This window comes from Rhinichthys klamathensis, unplaced genomic scaffold (genome assembly GCF_029890125.1).
Source record: "Rhinichthys klamathensis goyatoka isolate OS25496 unplaced genomic scaffold, OSU_Roscu_1.1 h1tg000107l_1, whole genome shotgun sequence".
Classification (NCBI taxonomy): domain Eukaryota; kingdom Metazoa; phylum Chordata; class Actinopteri; order Cypriniformes; family Leuciscidae; genus Rhinichthys; species Rhinichthys klamathensis.
The window spans coordinates 1029990-1054402 of record NW_026606645.1 but is presented as its reverse complement, the minus strand read 5'-3'; the positions used below and the strand labels follow the sequence as shown (position 1 = coordinate 1054402).

At 37.8% G+C, this 24413-nt stretch overlaps 2 protein-coding genes across 2 annotated transcripts in view; one reads left to right on the top strand and one right to left on the bottom strand.

Annotated features, from left to right (window-relative positions):
* Window positions 1-12851, bottom strand: part of tbck (TBC1 domain containing kinase) — a 67323-nt gene extending 54472 nt beyond the window's left edge. The window contains exons 1-9 of the mRNA XM_056253564.1: window positions 12697-12851; window positions 12120-12338; window positions 8407-8479; window positions 6241-6355; window positions 5561-5634; window positions 4889-5030; window positions 3058-3118; window positions 2861-2922; window positions 2407-2468 (exon numbers count right to left, since the gene is read on the bottom strand). Coding sequence (XP_056109539.1) covers window positions 2407-2468; window positions 2861-2922; window positions 3058-3118; window positions 4889-5030; window positions 5561-5634; window positions 6241-6355; window positions 8407-8479; window positions 12120-12312 — 782 coding nt within the window. The 5' untranslated portion in view covers window positions 12313-12338; window positions 12697-12851. The remainder of the gene's footprint in view (window positions 1-2406; window positions 2469-2860; window positions 2923-3057; window positions 3119-4888; window positions 5031-5560; window positions 5635-6240; window positions 6356-8406; window positions 8480-12119; window positions 12339-12696) is intronic.
* Window positions 1-24413, top strand: part of aimp1a (aminoacyl tRNA synthetase complex interacting multifunctional protein 1a) — a 49277-nt gene that overhangs the window by 21733 nt on the left and 3131 nt on the right. The window contains exons 2-7 of the mRNA XM_056253565.1: window positions 12903-12954; window positions 15524-15657; window positions 16709-16822; window positions 17244-17405; window positions 22118-22323; window positions 24182-24350. Of these exons, the coding sequence (XP_056109540.1) occupies window positions 12953-12954; window positions 15524-15657; window positions 16709-16822; window positions 17244-17405; window positions 22118-22323; window positions 24182-24350 (787 nt within the window). The 5' untranslated portion in view covers window positions 12903-12952. The remainder of the gene's footprint in view (window positions 1-12902; window positions 12955-15523; window positions 15658-16708; window positions 16823-17243; window positions 17406-22117; window positions 22324-24181; window positions 24351-24413) is intronic.

Below are 24413 nucleotides of genomic sequence, written 5' to 3'. Positions count from 1 at the left end.
GTGTTGTGGCTTCACAAATGCTTTGCTGCATACCTCGGTTGTAACGAGTGGTTATTTCAGTCAAAGTTGCTCTTCTATCAGCTTGAATCAGTCGGCCCATTCTCCTCTGACCTCTAGCATCAACAAGGCATTTTCGCCCACAGGACTGCCGCATACTGGATGTTTTTCCCTTTTCACACCATTCTTTGTAAACTTTGTAAATGGCTGTGCGTGAAAATCCCAGTAACTGAGCAGATTGTGAAATACTCAGACCGGCCCGTCTGGCACCAACAACCATGCCACGCTCAAAATTGCTTAAATCACCTTTCTTTCCCATTCTGACAGTCAGTTTGGAGTTCAGGAGATTGTCTTGACCAGGACCATACCCCTAAATGCATTGAAGCAACTGCCATGTGATTGGTTGATTAGATAATTGCATTAATGAGAAATTGAACAGGTGTTCCTAATAATCCTTTAGGTGAGTGTATATATATTTGATATGATTGGAATTACTTAAAAAAGGAAAATACAGTTATGTGCAACATGTGCAGCGCAATCTGTCATATAGGCTACATAAAATTATAATGAGAACAATTTAATGGTGTGACTTTCTTTGTAATCAGGCTCTCACATTACATAAAACTTTTGATTTAGATTTATCGGTCAATATCGGTTATCGGCATCCAAATATAAAGAATTATCGGTTATCGGTATCAGCCAAAATGATCATATTGGTGCCTAATATATATATTAGTATTATTATTAATTGTCCTGTAAATCTGTATTCTTGTCATTATTTTTATACTGATCACTTATAGACGGTATATTGACTCAGTTCTATTTATTGCCATGTTGTTTAGGTAGGGATGGGGACAGGATATTGAGTATTTATTAAAACTTGTTCATAATTTTTGCATCTTCATTGTAAAAATTATTGTAACTATGGTTAAAATCTCAAATAGAGTATTAAAGGCACACTGTGGAACTTTTCAACCTTTATAATATATTACCAAAACCCATTGAGATGGTACATCGACTTACAATAGGTTGAATGTCTGCCGTAGCCTGAAGGTGTCTGTATCGCTTTTCCTAGCACTATGTAACTTCGGGTTTCGGGTAGGAACCCGAGCACAAAAAGAACTACAAAATTCGACCGCTATACGGCATACGTCACTTCCCCCACCACCCACAACTTCCTCAGATTCTGACGTGAGTGCTCAACTCTCGTTTGATTGCCGTTGCCGTCTGTATATTTTATGTTTTCGTCATGGCCGAACCAACAGCTACAAGGAAGAAGGCAATGGTTTTGTCAGAGGACACTAAAAGAAAAAGGCATAGTGACAAATGAAAAGCCAGGACGAGGATCACCATTGGTCCAGCGTTCGCTCGCTGGCGTGAGCTACAGGAGGAGGAGGGGTGCCCGACCGATGCTGACGCTTGCCTGCACGCAAATGCCGTTTCCAAGGTGACCCAGATAAATCATATAAGTAGTGTAGTATTTTCTGGTATTCCGGCCACAGCCGATGGTGTTATGAGTGTAATAAAATGCCCACAGCCCATTGTTCATTTCTACACACAAACACAGCCCGCCACAGTGCAGGGCTCGCACAAATAAAGTCGACTCATGTCAAATGTACATTAAATGTAACGTTAGTGAACGTGCCCACGACTCAGTGCCCACAAACACTACACACAACATGTCCCACGGTTTCTGTAAAACGAACCCAACACACATAAGTTACAGTCAGCTCAGGCCGACGGTGTTTTTAGTGCAGTAAATGTGCCCGCCGTCCCGCGCCCACATTCACTCACAGACATGTCAGCACTAAGCCCCACGGGGCTCGCCCCGCTCGCTCTCTCTCAGCAGACTGCTATAAGGGAATCGAGCGCGGCAAGGCTGCCCACCTCAAACACTGCAAGCACACACAATCTAAAGACACGGGAGGCTGACCCACTGTCTATGGGCTGACCGGTTGACTTTTGCGACAGTGCTGCGGAGCTTGTGGCCTCTAGGGACGCTAGACGTGAAAGTTACAGGTCGAGCGCCACTAGTGGCCAAAAGTTCCGCGGTGTGCCTTTAAAAAATATATATAATTATATAAAAAAAAATTTTTTTTTTTTTATATAATTATTATTATTTATATTTATTCAATTTATATGCACATTTGAGTATCAAATGAAAAATATATTTTTGTTTTTATAACAAGATTACCCATCACTAAGAAATAAGTAAAATAATAAAATGCCATTTTATGTCATTTATAAGAATAACCGCTAACAAGACAGTCCTTGTATTTGTTCAAGAATTAAAAAGAGATACGAGATTTCATGGAATAATGACATACTGCCAAGCTTTGGAAGATGAGAGAGGGTTTTTTTGTTGTTGTTTTTTCAATAAAGAAATGATAAAGGATGTGGACAGGCTACCTTTTTGAAGGGAGAAACGTCAGGCATTTCCTCAATAAAGCCTGCACATTTTCAGGCAGATCCTGGGGAAAAAAGTCAGAGACAAGAATATTAGTAAAGCATCAAACCCAGCAAAACTCTGATAAATCAGCACTTTCTGTCATTCATGCTATAAACCCCACTCAAAGTGAGGTTTTATGAGGACATTTGGAATACATTAGCCATACGACCAGTGCGCGCTCAGTGTCAAGCTAAGAAGAGTTTATCTGAGAGGTTTCAAAGTAAACCTTTTAAAGTAAAATCCCTTTAAGATGAAAGCACTAAGATAAACCACATCTTACTGTGATACTTATTGTGTACTTTTCTGAAATAAAAGGATTAGAAAAAAAAAAAAAAAAATCAAATCTAGATCTATCTTTGTATGAAAGGTAAAGTACAAAGATAAAAGACTATCCATAAATACGAGCAAACTTACCTTAACAGTATCCAAGCACCCGTGTTCCTCAGCAAGAACAGTGATTATGTCGTCCATGCATCCTGTAGACAATAAGATGCAAAAAAAAAAAAAAACTAAAATTCAGAGATATTCCAATGGTGAAATTCATTACAACAGATTATGTGCAAATAATGTGATGTGAATACATAAATAGTGTAATGTAAACATGAACTCACCTAAGGTGATGATGAATTTCATTCTCTCACTAATATCAATGTTCTGCAGAATCTGCCTTCCCTATTGGACAAAACAAGTCACATGATAGCAAATGTTATAGAATCTTTGTGGTCACAGTTAAAAACTCGTGAAACTGACCAATGAAAGTTAATAATTCTGCAGTAAGCAAATGTTCTACTCCCTATTACAAGTGCCAAAAAGTGCAGTATACAATAGATAGAGCATACTGACTGTAATACAAACTATATACCACAATGCCATGTGCTCGACTTGACCTTGTACTTCCTGTGGGATAAATGAGCCGGAAACTATATCAATCACCATTTTATGTTGGGTTGAGAAAACTGATCGAATTTATGGTTTTCCTAAAATGGACTATAAAAACTCTGGAAAGTCCTATAGACTTCGATCGATAGATTTATCTCTCTATCTGTCTGTCTGTCCGTCCATCCATCCATCCATCTATCTATCTATCTATCTGCCTGTCTGTCAGTCTATCTATCTGTCTGTCTGCCTATCTATCTGTCTGTCTGCCTGTCTGTCAGTCTATCTATCTGTCTGTCTGCCTATCTATCTGTCTGTCTGCCTGTCTATCTGCCTGTCTGTCTGTCTGCCTGCCTGTCTGTCTGCCTGTCTGTCTGTCTATCTATCGGTCTGCCTGCCTGTCTGTCTGTCTGCCTGTCTGTCTGTCAGTCTATCTATCTGTCTGTCTGCCTGTCTGTCAGTCTATCTATCTGTCTGTCTGCCTGTCTATCTGTCTGTCTGCCTGCCTGTCTGTCTGTCTGCCTGCCTGTCTGTCTGTCTGTCTGTCCGTCCATCCATCCATCCATCTATCTATCTATCTATCTGGCTGTATGTCTGTCTATCTGTCTGCCTCTCTATCTATCTATCTGCCTGTCTGTCAGTCTATCTATCTGTCTGTCTGTCTGCCTGTCTGTCAGTCTATCTATCTGTCTGTCTGCCTGTCTATCTGCCTGTCTGTCTGTCTGCCTGCCTGCCTGCCTGCCTGTCTGCCTGCCTGTCTGTCTGCCTGTCTATCTATCTGTCTGTCTGCCTGTCTTTCTGCCTGTCTGTCTGTCTATCTGCCTGTCTATCTATCTGTCTATCTGCCTGTCTGCCTATCTATCTGTCTGTCTGCCTGTCTATGTGCCTGTCTGCCTATCTATCTGCCTGTCTGTCTGTCTCTCTATCTGTCTGCCAATCTGTCTGCCTGTCTATCAGTCTATCTGCCTGTCTTTTTGCCTGTATGTCTGTCTCTGTCTGTCTGTCTGTCTGTCTATCTATCTGTCTGTCTGTCTGTCTGTCTCTGTCTGTCTGTCTGTCTGTCTGCCTATCTGCCTGCCTGTCTGTCTATCTACCTGTCTATCTATCTGTCTGTCTGCCTGTCTATCTACCTATCTATCTGCCTGTCTTTCTGTCTGTCTTTTTGCCTGTCTGTCTGTCTGTCTGTCTATCTGCCTGTCTTTTTGCCTGTCTGTCTGTCTGTCTGTCTGTCTGCCTGTCTATCTGCCTGTCTATCTGCCTGCCTGTCTGTCTATCTGCCTGTCTAGTATTCAGTGTATTTAAACAGTTTATTAAAAAAAGCCTTTCAGGACATTTTGAAATCAACAACATTTAAATTCAGTGGATTATTTTAGGGGAAAAGTAACATACATAAATATGTAAACTGTAAGTAAAACCTGAGAAAAACTAAGTTTATAAAGCATATCTAATATATGCAACAACGTAAATTATTCATATCCTGGGGGGTAAAAAACAAATGATTTGCATTAATGTAAAATTCAGTTTAGTCCTTGTTGAGCTGAATGTATGAAAACTCTGAGAGCGTACCACACAGAGTTCAAACAGAAGCACCCCGAGAGACCAAACGTCTGTTTTGGGCCCTGAAGGAAGCGGGGCCTCAATGATCGAGGGGTCGCTGGAATACAGACAGCCTTGAGCAATAACCTCTGGAGGCAGGTAAGATGGATACCTACGAAAACAGAGAGGAATAGACGACACGGTTGCTGGAAAGGTCTCACAGAGAGCAGATGTGGTCCTTGTGATGCCAGATAACAAAAGAAGTGTCCCGCAAAACCCAAATCACAACCGGATATTATAAGACAGCCCCCTTAGAGAACATGAGGGCTCCTGGTCGTGCCACTCAGATGCCACATAAGGAAGCCGCTTTGATATCCAGGATCTGCTTTTGATCAAAACAAAGATGAGCCACAATGATGCACATCTAATGTTAGTTCATCTTTCTTTATTATGAGAGCACAGCGTGACCCATTGATCTTTTTTTTCATGAAAAGCAGGCGCTTCGGTTCAGAGCCACAATGCATCTTAAAGAGACGGCGGACAAGATTTAAAGCTCGCCTTGACTCTCTGCTCTGCTATAATGATGCCGAGATGTTATCTGTACCCTTATATAGACACCGACCAAAGCACGTGAGTTTCATTTTGATGAATATGAGGATACAGCAGGAAACAAATGGAAAACATTATAGCTGAATGACGTACCCAATAGGGAAGTCAACATCTGCTCCGTGGTCGGTCATATGATACAGGCCAAATTTGGCCAACTTCACTTTACCCTGTTGAGTTTGTAAAAGAACATTTCATTCCATGAAAACAGTGAGTTGAAAGCAAGACAAAGTATGGTATCAATAAGAAACTGATCGTTCTGACAAACTTCATCATATTGGTAATATCTGTTGGGTACACTGTTTTAAGTTTATCAGAATTATCCGTTTATTTATAAAGCTCTTATACTACAGCTATGAATTTTATTATTACATTTTTGAGCAACAATAATTACAGGTTAGAATTATATATATATATATTTTTTTTTTTTAATAAATAGTAACAAATAAATAAAAATAAAAAATTAAAATTAAATAAAAATAAAAAAATATATTTTTTAAATAAATAAATTAAAAATAAATTAAAAATAAATTAAAAATAAAATTAAAAATAAAATAAAAAATAAAATTAAAAATAAAATTAAAAATAAAATAAAATAAAATAAAAAATAAAATAAAATAAAATAAAATTAAATAAAATTAAATTAAATTAAATTAAATTAAATTAAATTAAATTAAAATTAAACTGTTTTGAACACTTGGTCAATCCCCAGATTTTTTTTTTTTTACATCATGCAGCACGCCAATGACTCCATACACTTCCGTGATTCCAAATACCTCACGATCCAAGAGAACATTGTTGGGAGACAAGGCGCGGTGAACCATCCCATGTTCATTCATGAACTCCAAACCTTCTAGCACTTCATAGGCAACGTGAAGCACCATCTCTGGACTAAGAGAGAGACAACAACATCCGAAAATGAGTCAATTTTTAGAGTGTCTCAAAAAACTTAATAGGGGCTTTCATTTTCTACTGATGTCAGTGTCACAATCAAGTCAAACTGAAATTCAATCACTCAATATGTATACAAGTAATATATAAATGCAAGTAATTATGGATATACACGTTAACCTATGCCATGAGGCATAGGTTGAATGAGGCTGAATGAGGCACTGTGAAGTCAAATAAAAAGCATAATCCAATGCTACACATTAGAAATAGCATGGCAAAATACTGTATAATGCCCTTTGAATTCATTTAAGTGCCATTCATTCAAAATAAACAGTCTGATTTAGACAGTAGATGGCAGAATATGAGCATTCTGAGCTGTTCAGTTATTAGAAATATAGCACTGGTTTAGCTAGGAATGCTGCTTTTACAACTATTTATGTGCTTATTGATACTGCATGAAAAAAAAGAGCTGAAAGTGAAAGACACAGCACTTTACAATAAGGTTTATTTTGAACTAACAATGCGCAGAGCAATTTATTATCCTTTGTTAATAAAAATGTTCATGTTAGTTCACAATGCATTAACTAATGTTAACATTGTTTGCATCACTGGATGTTACTGTATGTCAACATTTTGACAGTTGACATGCATTTACATCTTCAGTTAAACTGACGTTTTGCGCTGGAATTCACACACTGCTTCTGTGAAAAGAAAAGCCCACCTACTTTGATTTGATTGGCCATCTCAATCATTTAGACATTAACGAACAATGTTAGACCAATGAGGCAGACCAGACTAAAAATTTTACTTTTAAACCTTTTTGTTATCCTAACAGCATTATTCAATGTGATAATAGTAGATCAAACTTTATTCTGAATCAGCAATATGGAATTAAAATATAAGGATGGTCACATAAACTAATAAATGATTATAATCAGGGTTTTGAATAAAGTGCTTATGTACTGTAGTGTAAACTGATGTTTTTCTATTAGACAAAGTTCATAGAAAGTTCTGGATGAAGAAAAACATGTTCATAATATTCTATAATATATTGAATACATTACAGTATATATAAGAAAATACTGAATAGATTATTCAATGGAGTAGTGAAATATTCCTGGACTGATCGGTTTGACTGTAAATTGTCTAGATTTTGTCTAAAATGTGAAGCTTTATTGGTTTCAATCAGTTTATTTTGTCTCCCGTCTTGTTTTACAGTTATTTTTAGTATAACATTTGCTCAGTCTATAGCAAAAGTTTAAACTGCTGTCACATTGGCCCAATTTACACTTGCTATATTAACATTCATTATTTTCTTAAACTCTGATCCCAATCGTGTCAATATAAATATATCATATTGTTATTATATATAATAGTGTGAGCCAAAACACAAACAATGATCAAATGCTGTCACAAAAAGAAAAGCTTTGCAAAAAGTGTCCACATAAAGAATTTGACAACGGTGTCAATAGCTTCCACATGAGAGGATACAAACCACTAATGAATCTCAGAACAACAACAAAAAAAGCTCTGCCACAAATACCAATGGGTCTTTTAACCTGATAATGTGGAACAGATTCAAAATGATAAAACTGATAAAACCTAGTCCCTGAGTGAAGTCTGAAGAATATGACCTGTTCAAATATGCCTTTCAGAAAACACCAGTGATAGCATCAAATGATAATACCATGGGACAGTTTGGACATTTATGTTGACTTTTTATTTCAAATAAATGCTGAATTAAAGTATTGTTACAAAAGATTTATATTTCAAATAAAAGCTGTTCTTTGTAACCTTCTATTCATCAAATAATTCATTATAGCATAATAATAAATGTTTCTTGAGCAGCAAATAGGCATATTAGAATGATTTCTGAAAGATCATGTGACACTGAAGACATTGGAGTAATGGCTTTGGCCATTTCTAATCAAATTAAAGCAGCCTTGATGAGACTTCTATCAAGAAAAAAAAAACGTTTTAAATGACCCCAAACATTTGAACACTTGTGTGCGTTCATCGAGGTGCATTATTCAGTTGGTATTGATTGTTACCTGACTGGTTTCCCCTGCTTCAGAAGATCTTTTAGGCTTTTTTCATAGTGCTCAGCAACAATAACCAGCCGTTCTGCAAAATAACAAAAAACAAAGAGTTTAAAGCAAGTACTTGCAAAGATAACAAACACAAAGATAACAAAAAACATTCTCTGAAATACATGCCTTCTTGCTATTCTCTGCTGTATTAGGTTACCGTGAGAATTTTTTTTAGGATTATTTTGGTGTTTTGGGATAGTTCACCCAAAAATGACCCTCCCATTTACTCACCCTCAAGTTGTTCCAAACCTGTATGAGTTTCTTTCTTCTGTTGAACACAAAAGAAGATATTTTGAAGAATGTTGTAAATCAAACAGTTGACGGGAGCCATTGTATTTTTTCCATACTGTGAAAGTCAATGGCTACCGTCAACTGTTTGGTTGCGTTCAAATGACAAAAGAAACTTAAACAGGTTTGGAACAACTTAAGGGTGAACTATCCCCTTAAACTGGGTAATTTGGTTACCGTTCATGGGTGTGCTAACTGTGCCGTTATTGATAAGGATGGGGAATTGGCTCGCCAACACATGTGTAGTTGTTGTATGCGCAGGAGAAACATGTACAGTGTAAAAAAAGAGAGTCACCTTCATTTATATAGTGCTTTATTCAATACAAATTGTTTCAATGCAGCTTTACAGTGATAAACAGGAAAATTGTGATTTAATGATGCAAACTAACAAACATCAATTCTGCTGTAAAGCAGCTCTAAAAGGAAAGTGTCATTGTTTAGCTGAAGTCAGTTCAGTGTTGATTCTGTTCTGTTCAATAACCGTCTAAATTTCATGGATGAAATGAGTTTAATTCAGCTATAGAGAAGCTCTACTGACAACAGTGATGTCATCGTCGTCTCAGTTCAGCTCTCATCCAAAACTAAAGGCATTGATGGTTCCATGTAGGGATGGCCCGATACCATTTTTTTTCAAACCGATACGAGTACGAGTATTTACATTTGTGTACTTGCCGATACCGAGTACCGATACCGATATTTCTACCGCAAAAGTAATAGGCTCCCAGAAAAGAAGACGACTATTTTAGAACACAGGTTAGAAGACTGTTTTTATTTTCTTCTCTGCTTGTTTTAACAAGTCTAAAAATAAATAAAAATTAGTAAAATAATAAATGTATTAACACACAAACCACTGTTAATTTAACATAAAAGCAAGCAGGCTATGCGTGCATGGTCTGGCATGACTGAATATAAATCCCTTAATAAATCCTAAAAGCTGACAGTTCATCGCGATCTCACACATCTCTGTTATTATCAATGAAGCTGACTGCACAATCAATCTTTCATAATATCCACACTTTGTTTGTTATAATTAGAGGATTTGCCAGCATACAGAATTCAGCACTGAACAAAAAAGTCCGTTTTGAGCGGTGAGGGGAGTCTATCTTAAATGCTTCTGATTGGCCATTGCGTTCCAGACATCAACACATATGTCTGTGATTGGCTACATCGCTCAACGCTGTAACCATGTTATGAATAGAAACTCTGTCCTGTAAATCGTTTCTATTTTGTTGTAGTTGTTCTTGTTGCTTTTCTGCAAGAGATGAATAAAAATCTTTTAGTTTTTATGTTTTATTCATAGATATTTCTAGTTTGCGGGAGTCCCGCGAATCATTTTATTCTCCCGTAACCCGCACACACAGAGTGAGTGCATTACCGCCCGCGCGCGCGCTCGGCCATCAGATCTATGATGCGTCTTCAGATGTTTAATTAGATTGCTGGTGTTAAACGATGTACTTTCTTTCCCTCCTCTCGACACCTTAGCTGAACATAACTCACAGTCTGCCTTGCTGTTGTCATCATCCCTTATCTTGAAATGAGCCCAAACCGCCGACATTATACTTTCCTATGCCTCAGTTCACCTCGACAAAGCACTCGCGGCGGCCAGTTTCGTTTTGCAAAATGTACGTGGTATCGGTGCGTGGTATCGGCGAATTTTTATGAGTACGAGTACGAGTATATTAGGACAGTATCGGCCCGATCCCCGATGCCAGTATCGGTATCGGGCCATCCCTAGTTCCATGAAGAACTTTTAACATCCATGGAATCTTTCCATTGCACAAAAGGTTCTTTAAAGTGGAAAAAGGGTCTTTAGATTAGCAAAATGTTCTTCACGCTAAGAAAAAAAGAATCTTTCAAGAACTTCTATTGCACTTTCACACAAAAAAAACCTTTTGGTACCTTGATTTTTAAGAGTGCAACAAGAAAAGATATTCAACATGCAAGTGTGCAACTAAAAAACATCCAGGAAATGTCACAATATCTAAAAAAATATCTATTTTACAACTGCAACTGCTCTGAAGCGTACAAGATTCTTGTTTACTATTCCCATTTTAATCAGCACAGTGAAGAAAAAAAAAAAAAGAAAAAGAAAAAAAACTTATTCCCTAAAGACTTAAAAACTGATTTTCAATATCCTCAGAAATGAATATTCCCTCCAGCAAGATGATGACCTGCATTCAAGGTCATTTCTCAAACATGAAAGAAAGTTATAACACTAATAAATCTGCATAATGTCATAAGGACTTCAAACACATGTGTTTGCATACACATGCATCGATCTCATAGGGCACACACATGCATGAACCAAAGTGCATTGTGCATGATAAATACTGAACTAACAGCCATAAAGCAAATAAAGATAAAAAGAGACATTCTCGCAGAAGGATTCCCGCACATGAATAATGCCATTAAACCGCAGAGATAAAAATCACTAGGATAAAAGAGAATAAAACTCTGAAGAGCACGAGAAAACAAAACCAGACTTGATGAGGCATTAAAAGGAAATGGAAAACATTTCAACATTAATGACTTGCAAAAACGTGCCATGACATATTTCTTTTAATTTTAATACCTGCAGAAAAGGATGTCCAATAGACAGCGAACTAGATATGACAACAATCTGGGTAACATTTTACAATAAGGTTTCATTAGTTAACTACACTAGTTAACATGAACTAATAATGAACTGCACTTCTACAGCATTTATTAATCTTTGTTAATTTCAACATTTACTAATACACTATTAAAATCAAAAGTTGTATTTTGTTAACATTAGTTAATGCACTGTGAACTAACATGAACAGCTGGATTTTATTAACTAACGTTAACAACGATTAATACTGTAACAAATGTATTGCTCGTGGTTAGTTCATGTTAGTTAATACATTAAACGTTAACAAATGAAACCTTCTTGTAAAGTGTTACCACAATCTGATACATTTTGCACAAAAAACGTTCTTGATCTGGAAAGCTCTATTATGATTGGATGACTTTATTTACATAGCGCTTTATATCCTACAGAATGATTGTTTCAAAGCAGTTTTACAGTTGTAAACAGGAAAATAACTGTGAATATGGCAAGTTTATCAATTATAAAAAGACTTCAATTTAGGTTATAAAGCAGCTCAATTCAGTTTAATAACAGTGCCAATGTTGCAAAGTTCATCAATTATGAAACCAACGGTTTACAAGGTACACTATTGCTAAAACAAGCACTTCTGAGAAAAGCCAACACATTTTTTAAAGATTCTAAGAGAGTAGCCGCATTGTTTTCAAGTGATATCTGTGAAATAAACTGTATTTACTATTATTTACCGACGGATGGTCTTATTTGGGAATATTTGAGAGAAACACAGTGCACTAAAGCAAGAAAGCCATGATCATACCATGCTTCCCTCTGGTGATGTCCACATATTGGCACAGTCTGGGATGGGTGATGGTCTTGAGGATCTGGAAGCGTCCCAGGATCTTGATGGAGTTTGGGGTGAGAGGAAGTCCATTGCTGCCACACACATCATGAGGAAGAGGAGAAGCGAAGAAGGTGGAGGCCCCGAGTTCAGCATCTCTGAGGGGCTTCATGACTCACCTGATGCTCAACAAACACACTGACACAGAGCACAGAATACACTTATATATCGCTGAATGCTTTTAAATGATATTCGTACATTACTTTGTCATTTCTGAAATCAGTCAGGATAATGTTTTCCTTTTAAATACAACATAAATAGTTACTTACAACAGTTAATACATCAGGAGAACATAGATTAATCATAACTGTAAAACGTGTATGTTTCATTTTACAGCATAGCATAATATTTTGTCATTTACATGATTACAACATAAACTAAACTAATAATATTTGACGATATGTAATTGAAATACACTGTACACACATGGATTTCTGCATGCTTGCTGGCGCTTTGAACTGTGAATTACAAACGCAAAATAAAATCAGCAGCATACCTGTTTATCTGAAATGAAAGACTGCTCCATTTGATTCACGTGTCCATTGATAATATTACAGGTATATATTTGTGATTTTGAGAGATCGGTGGAGTCTTCCGGACACTGTAAACAGCTGAAGCGCGTGGCGTGTTTATCCCGCGCCAGCGAACAGCTGAACGACGCGTGACCGGTGGCGTCATCACCCGTCGACGCCGGTGAGAGACGAGTGTGTAGCGTGTGGCTTTATAGCAAAGAAACATACGGTTGCAGTTGTATGTGAGTACTAGTGCACGAATAAATGTTTTGTTTATTTGTCTATGTAATGTATTAGGAATGTAACTCTCTGTTATAGAGCTGTACACGTACAAATATGGCGTGTGGACTTACACGTGAAGTGACAGTCAGCAGCACTGTATCTATAAAAAGACAATAATGTCATCAGTCATGACGATCCTCCTGTATGAATGTCACTACTCATAAATACATCATATTATGGCACATTATGGTTAAATGTTCATCCTTGCGTAGACATCTGCTGTGAAGGGTAAAAAAAAAAGTGAAACTGGTTTATCATAATTTATGACAGCTGTAATAAACATAAATATATTGTTATTTCCTCTCTGTGTTTGTAAGCTTAACATTTACGCTAATGTTCTTTGACATGAACAATTCTGTCTTGCTCTCTGCCTTTACTTTCACTTGCAGTATATGGTCTGTCAAACCAGTTTATTCACCTGTTCTGAACACGTCAACGTATAAAAATGTATTTTTAAAAGTGTTTTCTGTGTATATCCGACCATTTCAGTTAAAATACATGGTAACACTTTGTTTTACAGTGTCTGTTACATGTAGTTATTATGCAACTAACCCTAAACCACTCCTACCCCTATAGTAAGAACATGTAGTTAATTATTATTACTTAGTACTTAAATATATGATGACACTGTAACATGGGCACCTTCAAATAAAGTGTAACCATTGCAATTAATTTAGCAAATGTACAGTGCAATGTGTCCTATTATTCTTATCATATTGCATGGTTATACAGTGTTTTGCGCAGGCCACATATATATGACTGAACCCCTTTATCTTGTTTAACATAATAGAGTCCAGTTGCATAAAACATTTCCTACTTTACAAATCAGTGAAGTGACTTATAGCAAGGAGATGTTGTAAACTTTAATAAGTGTCATGGATGTGTATATAAATCAGAACTCCAGTTCTTTTATCATAAAATGGGCATTATATGTTGGTTTTGCAAACCTTAAACTTAATAAATAAATTGAATAAGCATATAATAATAATTGTATTAAATCATAAATTAAAGTTGTTTTGGGTTTCTAATATGCAGTTATTTCAGGGACAATTACTATTAGGCTACATAGAATCATTCCTGTGGGATGCAACTTGCAAGTAGTTACGATAGTTAAGTTTAGTACTTCTTAAAGATGGGTAACAGAGAATGAAGTTTTTATTGCGATATGACTGGGGCTGGTGGCCAATGGAAACGCTGACTAATGTGCGGCGCAAGTGCGTGGTCGTTATCTCCTCGCCATTCAGGCATGAATGTGACAGCTGCTCCTGTAAGTGTTCACTGGTATCGGATGTAACACACGGCCTTAAATGTCTTCAAGAGCACTGATGTTTTCAGGGTTCCTTTCACAGATGCCCTTGTGCTTTTTCTGTGTTGCGTTTCACAAATTTTATATCCGTGGAAGCATGGCTTACATTCTCATTTATTGGCTGTCATGCGATGCCGGTGTGACCACTGCTGAAGGAGATTATTGGGAAACCGGTGACAACCGAGCTTTTTGGAAATGTTTTTGGAAGTGTTTTGGGCTCCGGCTCGGCCCCGGGACTCGTTTTCAGGGGTTATGCAAATGAAAACAGTCCTGTCATGGAGCTCATAAATTCTTCCACCACAGGCCCATTTAAAGCAGTTCAAGAACTTCAAAAACAAGAGACTTTGATCCACGATATTATCAACTCCAGCTTTTTTGTGTTTCTAATTTCCTCATCTGAACTCTCTGTTTTCATCCCGCGCCAGCTGTTGTTTTCCAGCACCACCCTGCACTGTGTGTTATGATGTGTTCTTCTCTTTTCCTACGCCTTGTAAAAATTCCCTTAGTCCTTTTGCAGTGGATGAGCCGAAGCCAAATGTGTAATGTGTCCATGTTCCTTCACCAGCTGTCTTTTGACTGAATGGGAATTGTTGTTTGATCCATTGCGGAACCAAAGAGGATTCCTCAATCAAAACGCTTTTATAGTGGCGGCGGGGGCCGAGAGGACAGTGACACAATCGTGCAGGATTTGTCTCCTCGTGGACATGAGAACACACACATTTAGATGCCACATGGCTTGATTTCCATCCTTGTTCGGGAATGTGGTTGTTGACGAACTTCAACTTGGCGATTCAAATGGTCAAATCTAATGGTACTGAAGTGAGAATGCAAAATAGGGTTCACTGGGAATAGGGTGGAGAATGTACTCTTTGATGAGGTTTTCACATGTTGTTTGGCGTCTAGCCGATCTATTGTTAAGCATCTGGCTGGTGTCAGACGTTTCATTATGATTCCCCTTCATGGAAGGGGATTAGGACAGAAAGTTGGCCACATATCGGTATAAATTACAAATTAAAGCACCGTGTACAGTTTGCCAAAACACCTCATGTTTATGAGCGCCAAAGATCTGAAAGATCTCATTTAAAAAGGTCACGCTCTCTCGAGTGCCGCATGTTCCCAAGCACAGATAGGATGTCCCAGAGGATCCTTTTTTTTTTAGCATGTTTATGAGTGACTAAGAGTTCCTACCGCGTTTGATCTTTCCCTTTGGCTTGTTTTTCCAGGTTCCTGGGACGATCTCTTTTCAGGATGTCTGGCCACACACCCTCACTCATGAGACTGGAACAGAAGGCTGCGGAGGCTGAGCAGCTCATCGAATACCTCAAGCAGCAGGTCCAGCTGCTGAAAGAGAAAGCCAGTAAGCGGATGCATGAGGCGTGCATGTGTGTGTGTTGATCACGGGTCAATGAGAAATAAAAATGCCAGAGATGATGAAAAGTAGAAAGAGAAGGAACATCTTAAAAATCGAGTTCAAAATGCAAGGGCCAACATTTGCTTTCATGGAGGTTTCATACATTTATTACAACAACAAAAAAAAGTTAAGCAGAAATATTAAAATAGAAATGTATACTTTTATTCAGATTATATTGATCAAAAGTGACAGTAAAGACATATTACAAAAAAGAAATGCTGTTTTTTTTTACTCTTATTCAAAGAATGCTGAAAATAAATGTATCATGGTTTCCATAAAAATATTAAGCAGCGCCACTATTTTCAACATTGATAATAATCAGAAATGTTTCTTGAGCAGCAAATCATCATATTAGAAAGATTTCTGAAGGCTCATGTGACACTGAAGACTGGAGTAATGATGCTGAAAATGTATTTAATATTAAAATTACTGTATTTTTTTTTTTTCTTTTAAATGAATGCAGCTTGGGTGAGTATAATAGACTTCAAAAACATGAAAAAAAGTCTTAGCGACCCCAAACTTTTGATCAAACTAAAATAAAATGCCTTTGTGTTTTGCTTAAAGCACAGACACTTTGATTTAGTGGATATTTCCTATATAAAAGGAATAGTTCTCCCAAACATGAAAACTCTGTCATAATTTACTCACCCTCAAGTATGTGTATCAATTTCTCTTTTTGCTGCTGAACACAAAAGAAAATATTTTGAAGAATGTCGGTAACCAAACAGGTGATGGAAGGGCGCCATTGACTTCCATAGTATTTTGTTCCATGCTATTGAAGTCAATGGGCCATGGACCGGTTTCGTTACCAACATTCTTCAAAATATATATTTTTTGTCTTCACCATAAGAAAGAAATTCATTCAGGGTTGATGACAGAATTTTCATTTTTGGGTGAACTTTCCCTTTAATAATATTTTAAACAGGACTCCATTCTTATTTGTCACTGCTGAATTGATGTGTGTTTGTCTTGTTCTAATAAATGCTGTTTTGTGTAGTTGTGCAGGCCACAGTGAAAGAGGAGAAGAAACTGATGGTGGAGAACGCCAAGCTCAAGAAGGACATTGAGGACCTGAAGAAACAACTTTTTGACATGGAAAGAAGTAGAGGAGGTATAATATCACATAACACACTGTATTCTTGCTGATGTTCTTGAAATAATGAAGTACTAAGATGCTGTACTTGGAAACATACTGTAACTTTTAGAAAATTCAAAACTTCCTACAGTCCAGAATTAAATGACCACCAACACATGACCACCCACATTTAAACATTAATGATGCCTGCTGGGTGGTCAGAAACTCCTAAACACAGAACTAGACTTTTCACTTTGTGCTGTTCCTTGTTATATTCATAGTTAGTTGCATGTGGTATTAGAGGGAGGGACGTTCTCATTCTTGAGAGCATTTGAGTGGGTACAAATCTGTGCAGTGCAAGATGAGTGTTAATATAGTGCCTTCAAATTAGTAAACAAACCTTCACCTTGTGGTGAGCATTCGGGATTGTTTTTCTAATGATAATTGTTCTTCGCAGTGAAAGAGGTGGCCATGCCTTCAGCGGAGCCCAGCATCCAGTGCGTCTCTAAACCGACAGCCGCAGAGCCACCTGCCCCAGCAGCCCCTTCTGCTCCCGCCACAAAAACACCACCTGCCAAAAACAACGATGACACGAAAAAGATGAAAGCCGAGAAGAAGGGTAAGCATACTTTTGAGACTATTAGTATGACATTTCCTTTTCTAGCAGTTCATCTCTGCAGTGGCAAAGTTTCCAGCAATTGCTGTTGATTCATTTGCAACAACGTTTGCGATGTTAGAGCTTTATTTTAAGCTGTTGCTGTGTAATTATATATTTAAAGGGGAACTTGGCAACTCTAGCCATTTCTTCGCTGATTTTCACTTTTGTTGTCGCATGTTTTCTCTTCGAGCTCCCCCTACAGCTGTGGGGCGTATATTTTCACACCACTGTCATAAAAAAACTCACTTGCGGCACCCTCCTCCCGCTTTCTATCGCCGTTCATGTGCATTTGTTATTATCGGAGCCAGACAACTTTATCGTGTGGAGCTATGTTACCGAGGTGGGTAATACATCATACACAGTATCATAGAATTGTGTTGAATTGCCATAAAGCAGTTCGTGTTTCTCGCTCGTTCTCGCTTCTCACGAGACTTCCTATTTCCAACTTACCGGGACGTTAGTCCCCATGTTGCAAGGTTGGTTTTCCGCCTGGGAACGCTGGGGGTAGCGGGGAAAGTCACCATTCTCTCCAGAACAGGTTATTGAACCATTCAAATGATTTCAAAACGGTTTTATTAAGTTGAAATAGTTGCCAAGTTCCCCTTTAAAGGAATACTTCACCGCTGGGAAAATGGGCTTTCAATAAAATGGCTGCCTATTAGGGTTGCCGCGGTGAGGAAAATTTCCCACCGGTTAATCGACGTGTCACGACACCGGTAATCCCGAACGAATAAAAATAACCCCATGCATAGGCTGAAAATCGTCAAACTGTGGGCCCAAACAAATAAGAACCATAAAACGTTTATTAACGAATAAGAAAATAAAACAGGCCTAAATAAATTACACATTCCGCCATTATCTTGCTTTTCTTTAATTTGACTCGTTCTCATCTCCACACGTGCTAAATGGAATCCTGATGCTTGCTGATCTGTGACGTGACTGGCTCTTGGCACGCACTGCGCAGTTCAAATTAGGGCCGGGACTCGATTAAAAAAATTAATCTAATTAATTAGAGGCTTTGTAATTAATTAATCGAAATTAATCGCATTTTAACTGCATAAATATTTGACCTGAGAACAGTGAGAAGTAATTTTTTTCACATGGATTTTTAGTATACTATTGAATAATGACTGAATACATAAGCTTAAGCAACAAAATAGTTTATTTTTGTTCAACCAAGTCCAGCAGACCAGTGCAATTTTTGCCATTAAGTGTAGCAATAGCATATTGCTACACTACACTAATAGCAATAGCGAATTCCTTGTTGCATAGCTTGCACACAACCATGCTCTTATCGACGCTTCCATCCATTCGCTTTTTATAACAAAATTTCCCATCCACCGGTCAACCAAGGCGATCTATGAAGCAAGCGATCTCGTCAGCTTCTTCATCATGAACGCTAGTTGGTGCGCCAGTATAATCGGTCCGCCGAAACTCATCCAGTGAGAAACGTTCCGCGGAGCAAAACTAAGTGTGATTAAAATAATTTGTGTAATTAATTAACGCGTTAAAGTCTGTAATTAATTAATCTTAATTAACGCGTTAAAGTCCCGGCCCTAATTCAAATAAATATTTTAGCAAAAACGAATACTTTAAAAAAGTCAAGACATCGCGGTGTCACGGTGGGAAAGTGATGTCACCGGTGATGGGGCTTAACACAGTCAACACCGTCTATCGCGGCAAGCCTACTGCCTATATACAGTAGAAAGGCTTTTTTTTTTTTTTTGGTTTCTACCCGAATAGAGAAAACAGAGAAAAGAGGCTGTTGACTTCCTTTTTGCCAAATTGGTTGGAAAACTTCAACACCCACAATGCACTTGGGCATGTTGGAGTCCAAGGCCACTCCTTTCAGTCTGTTATGGATACGCTTACCAGTCAAATCATGCCTTGCTTTAGTAGGACATACTACTTAGCAAACTTTTAGTCATAATAGTGTTGAAAGAATTCAAAAAGTGAACGTTTAGCAGGAGTGAGTTACTATCGGTTTCCAGTGAGGGATCCAGCACGCTAAAAGCTGCAAAGAATCGTAAATATGGACAGAACGCCGCAATGGAAAATCTGAAATATAGTCAACTTCAAACTGGATGACCACAAACACAGTATAAAAGAAATGGCCATTTTGTCAGTTCCGCCTGTACAGGTAAGAAAGCTTCTGTTTTTACCTTAATGCTGTTTAAAGAGTACACCGAGAACAATATACCGGTAATTTTCAGTGATAAACCTAGTTATTGCTAAACAATAACTGTTCTGTTAATATTAACCCTCTGTCGATCACAAGGATGCATAAATGTGTTATAATCTGTAGTTTTCACGAAAGCCCTGGAACTAGGTTTTGCGTCACACGGTGGACTTTTCTGACAAATAAACGTGATTTTCTCAGTACAGGTAATGCGGAGAATAAGTAAACATTGTTTACAATACAAGTCGAGTCGCAAATCGGTGAAGTTACTGAGCAATATTAATTAGGTTTAGGATTAGGTTTGATTTAGGCCAATGACACTGTAAAATAAAGTGTTACCGAAGAGGGCCATAAATATGGCTAATTATTAAGGGTAGGCTGTCGTATCTAGGGGTGAATTGAATTTTTGGGGAATATGTGAATGAGTTACACCAGTGTTTCTGATGCAAGACTTATTTTGAAAGACGTGCATGAAAGCTGTTATCTCTCCTGTCAGACACGGTTTAAGCGAATGTTAGCTGTGGATGCAGCTCAAACTCATTTGGGTTACAACCTGATCTGAAGGCAAACCAGATTTCAAGACGTCACTATTGTCTTCGGGTTGTTATATTTCATTAAGTATTCATATCCTAAAGAACAGAGCATATGAAATGAATCAGATTTCCTTTCATGGTTATTTATTATGAAAATGATTTTCATTTCAAATCACTTAAATCCCTTCAACTTGGGAACACTCTGTTCATACTGTATCCAAGTACGAAAATCGCAGATCATGTTTGTGCATTTTTGGGCTGAGGAAAAACAAGTTAACTTGTGCGTTTCTCTGACATTCCTGTGGGCCAGATGTCAAAAGCAGTTTAATAATTCTCAAATATGCCTCTCCTCCTTCAGTGTTGATGTATGCTGTGTTTCGATGTGGATGAAAGCCTCTGTTGCACCTGTATTTCATGCATATCTCTTTCTTGGCAGTGCTATATGGCTCGTCACATTTAGAAGACTTGGAGGAATCTTGGCACATTTTCTTCTAGACTTAAATTAGTGCTGTGTGATTAATCAAAATCACAATTGAAATTATAAAAACCACAAAAGCCTGTGATTGAATTAATTATATACAGGGTCTGCTGCAAAAGTGAAGGGTCGTCTACTGCACTCGTTTTTCCTCTTTAAAGGTTTGGAATAAAAAGCATATTTAACAGCTGTTGACAACTTGACGTGGAATTTAAAAGGTGTTCTGAGAAAGTGAAGAGGGTTTAACCAGGCCGCATTGCAATGCTACGGTTAAATGGTCGTAAAAATGCTTTAAAATGGTTAAAAGTGAATAACTAAGGGAAAAAATCAACCATTACTGGGTATTTCCACAAATAAAATGCACTTTGGTGCATTTCTGTGACTTTTTCAAGCGTTAAAGTCAAACATCAAACGAGATATGTTAGATAAAATTGATATGAAACTGGCATGAATGTTTTTAATACATCAAATGTCTGTATGAAATAAATATAGTTTACAGTCAAAAAGGTTAAACCTTTGAGACCAAATTTACTTTTTAAGGGTAAGAAGGTCATTTAGGTCATCTGTAAACTGATTTTATTGACAATTTGAATTGCCCAAAGCCTAATGTTTAGGTGTGGGGGAGGCATAATAATAACAATTTGATCAAATTATATAAAAATGTATATATTTATTTGTAATAAACTAATTATTATTATTAAATTTTGTGCTACTAAAAATAAAATTGTGAATCCCTAATCCAAAAATCTATTCATGTGATCAAAGCTGAATTTTCAGCATCATTACTCCAGTCTTCGGTGTCACATGATCCTTCAGAGATCATTCTGATATGATGATTTGCTGCTCAAGAAACATTTCTGATTATTATCAATGTTTTAAACAGTTGTGAATAAAAGTATTATTATTTAAAGTAATTTCACTGACCCCACACTTTTGAACTGTAGCGCTTGTGTAGACTACCCATTTTCATTTCGAGATTTACAGGGTGAAGAGGTGGTCCAAAACAGTGTCCCCTGACCCCATATGTCCGGAAACAGTGCTAAAGTTGTACACTTTTTCAAATGACTGGTGAGATTAGAAACAAATGCCATACTGAAGCCATTGTTGGCAGAGTTGTTTCGGGAAAAGCTCGAAAACAGAACAGAAATGACAAGCCTGGGTAATTTTACATGGCTTGAAAAGTGTCCCAACGGCTCCCTGGGGAACAATGTGCACAAGCTAAAAATATCTATCAAAGAGCTGCATTAAAAACACCTCACAAACTAAAGGCACATTTCCTCAGGGTGGACATGTACTGTGATAAAACCCCAGAACGACACAGTGTGCTGAGGTTTCAGCAATGTCTGTAATAGCCTACATACACAGCTTGTGCTTTTTTACAGATATTTATGGTGTGTTATGTGATGATTCATAATTTAGCAATTCCGCTTCGATTTACAAACACAAAAATATCTTAAAGACACATTCTGATGCGCTTTTGGTCCAGGTGAGAAGAAAGAGAAGAAGCCAGCGGCGCCGCCTCAGGAAGAGGCAAAAGTTGACGTGTCCCGACTGGATTTGCGGGTGGGCCGCATCATCAGCGCAGAGAAGCACCCTGACGCCGACTCTCTCTACGTTGAGCAGGTGGATGTGGGCGACGCGGCTCCACGCACTGTTGTCAGTGGCCTGGTCAAACACATCCCTCTGGAGCAGGTATCCATCTAACCCCTGACACCAGTGTTGGGAAAGTTCATTTTCTACATAAACTAGTTCAAAGTTCAGTTCACAAATTTTAAAATGAACTAGTTCAGTTCATAGTTCATACTTCAAAAAACGAACTTGTTGTTCATAGTTCTGTTTTTCCATATGTTGCTGCAAACTATTTTTTTTTTTTTTTTTTTTTATTGCCACAGCCCATATACAACCACAGACAGCAATTATTTTTATCGACGGGCAAAGTTTGCACAGAAATGTAAGATTTTTCCCATCCTCACCGACCTTGTCATACAACTCGTTTAAATAATCATACGACGCCTCCTCGCTCGCTGCTTTGTCGACTATGCTGCTTTTTGTCTTGATGACGCATGCGGCGGCCGCGGTGCGACACTGGTGGTTGGTGTTGCCAGATTGGGTGTTTTTTCGCTACATATTAAGGCATGTTTACCCGTGTTTTAGCAGGTGTTGGGCTCTATAAAAATCTGGCACCCTATTGAACGAAGTTAAACTGAGAGAGCGTGCGTTCACAGACACCAGAATGAACGCGTTCACCGTAACGTTCATCAGGCAGTAATACAGTCATGTTCAGTTCACGTTCGCCCAAAATATGAACGAGTTCATGAACTATCGTTCATTGAACGCGTTCAGGCACAACACTGCCTGACACACACCTGTGTTTAGCACAGTCATCGCTACAGAAATCACTGAAATGCAACAAATCATTTATCGCATTTATTCAGTCATTTATAACACGCCTTAAGTAATTAATTTCGTAAAAATTCAGTCATCAGTGCATTGAATTTTCATCATCAGATCTCACTGATTTTTTTTTTTTTTATTTACATTAAATTGTCCCTCCAGTTACATTTATCTTTAGTATATTAAAAGAAAAATCGGTTACTCTTTATTTTATGTTAATGCAGCTGCAGTGTAATTGCCCAAATAAGTACTGAGTAATATTAATTAACTGCATGTGTTTAGGCTTACTTGTAATGCATAATGTACTGTTATTACTAACGTGCAACTGTCACATTGAATTAAAATGTTACTGAAACATGAATCATGCATGAAACAAACTGAATCATGGCCAAATCTCTGATTAATATCCATCAAGCTAATATTTACACCCCTACTAGACCATGTTATGCAATGGTCTGAAGTTACAGGAACACTGTACGCCTCGCTACTGTACCTGAGAGCAATCTTTGTTTGCCATAAAAAAGAATACGGCTTTTGTTGATTAGGTGTTATGTGTCAGAATATTGTGAAGGGGGATATTTCAGTTTTACTGTTTCATATAAAACGTCTGCACTAGCACGATTCATGCGGGTCCATAAACCTGCTCCATGCAGACGGCTCGGTCTCCTGTGTTTTATTTTCCAGGACCCCGAGTTTATGATTTGTTTAGGGGATTCCTAGCAGCTCGTCAGAAATTCTAATTACACCTATAAAACGCATCTGTTTCCTTCATTCATTTAATCATGTTGGGTTATGACAACATCACAGTTGCTTTATGTGTGTTTGTGCATTTAAATGATAATGAATGTCCACAGTTCGTTACATACAGGATTTGGAGGTAGATGAGATGAATGAGATTGCTTATTGCATGTATTCAGTTTATTAATTTTGTTAGGGGTCTGTTTTGTTCTGCCTCCCTTGTTCTTGGTTATAAAAACGAATAAGTCAGCTATTATGAAGTTGCTCAGCTGTTCCTTATTATGCAGTGTGTTGTTGATATTTTTGGGCCATTGCATAATTTCTCTTTCTGCCATGCAATAATAAGTTAAACATTTAATTGATCGTGATTCCCGTGCCGACCATTTAACTGTCTAATGCCGGATTCCTCCATCTTCAGATGCAGAATCGTATGGCTGTGCTGCTATGCAACCTGAAGCCTGCTAAGATGAGAGGCGTGTTGTCTCAGGCCATGGTCATGTGTGCCAGCTCTCCGGAGAAAGTTGAAATCCTGGATCCCCCGAGTGGAGCCGTGGCTGGAGACAGGGTTTCCGTCCAGGGCTTCCCAGGTAACGTTTCATATTTATACACAAACGTACTGCAATGAAATACGAGATTACCGTTCAGACGTC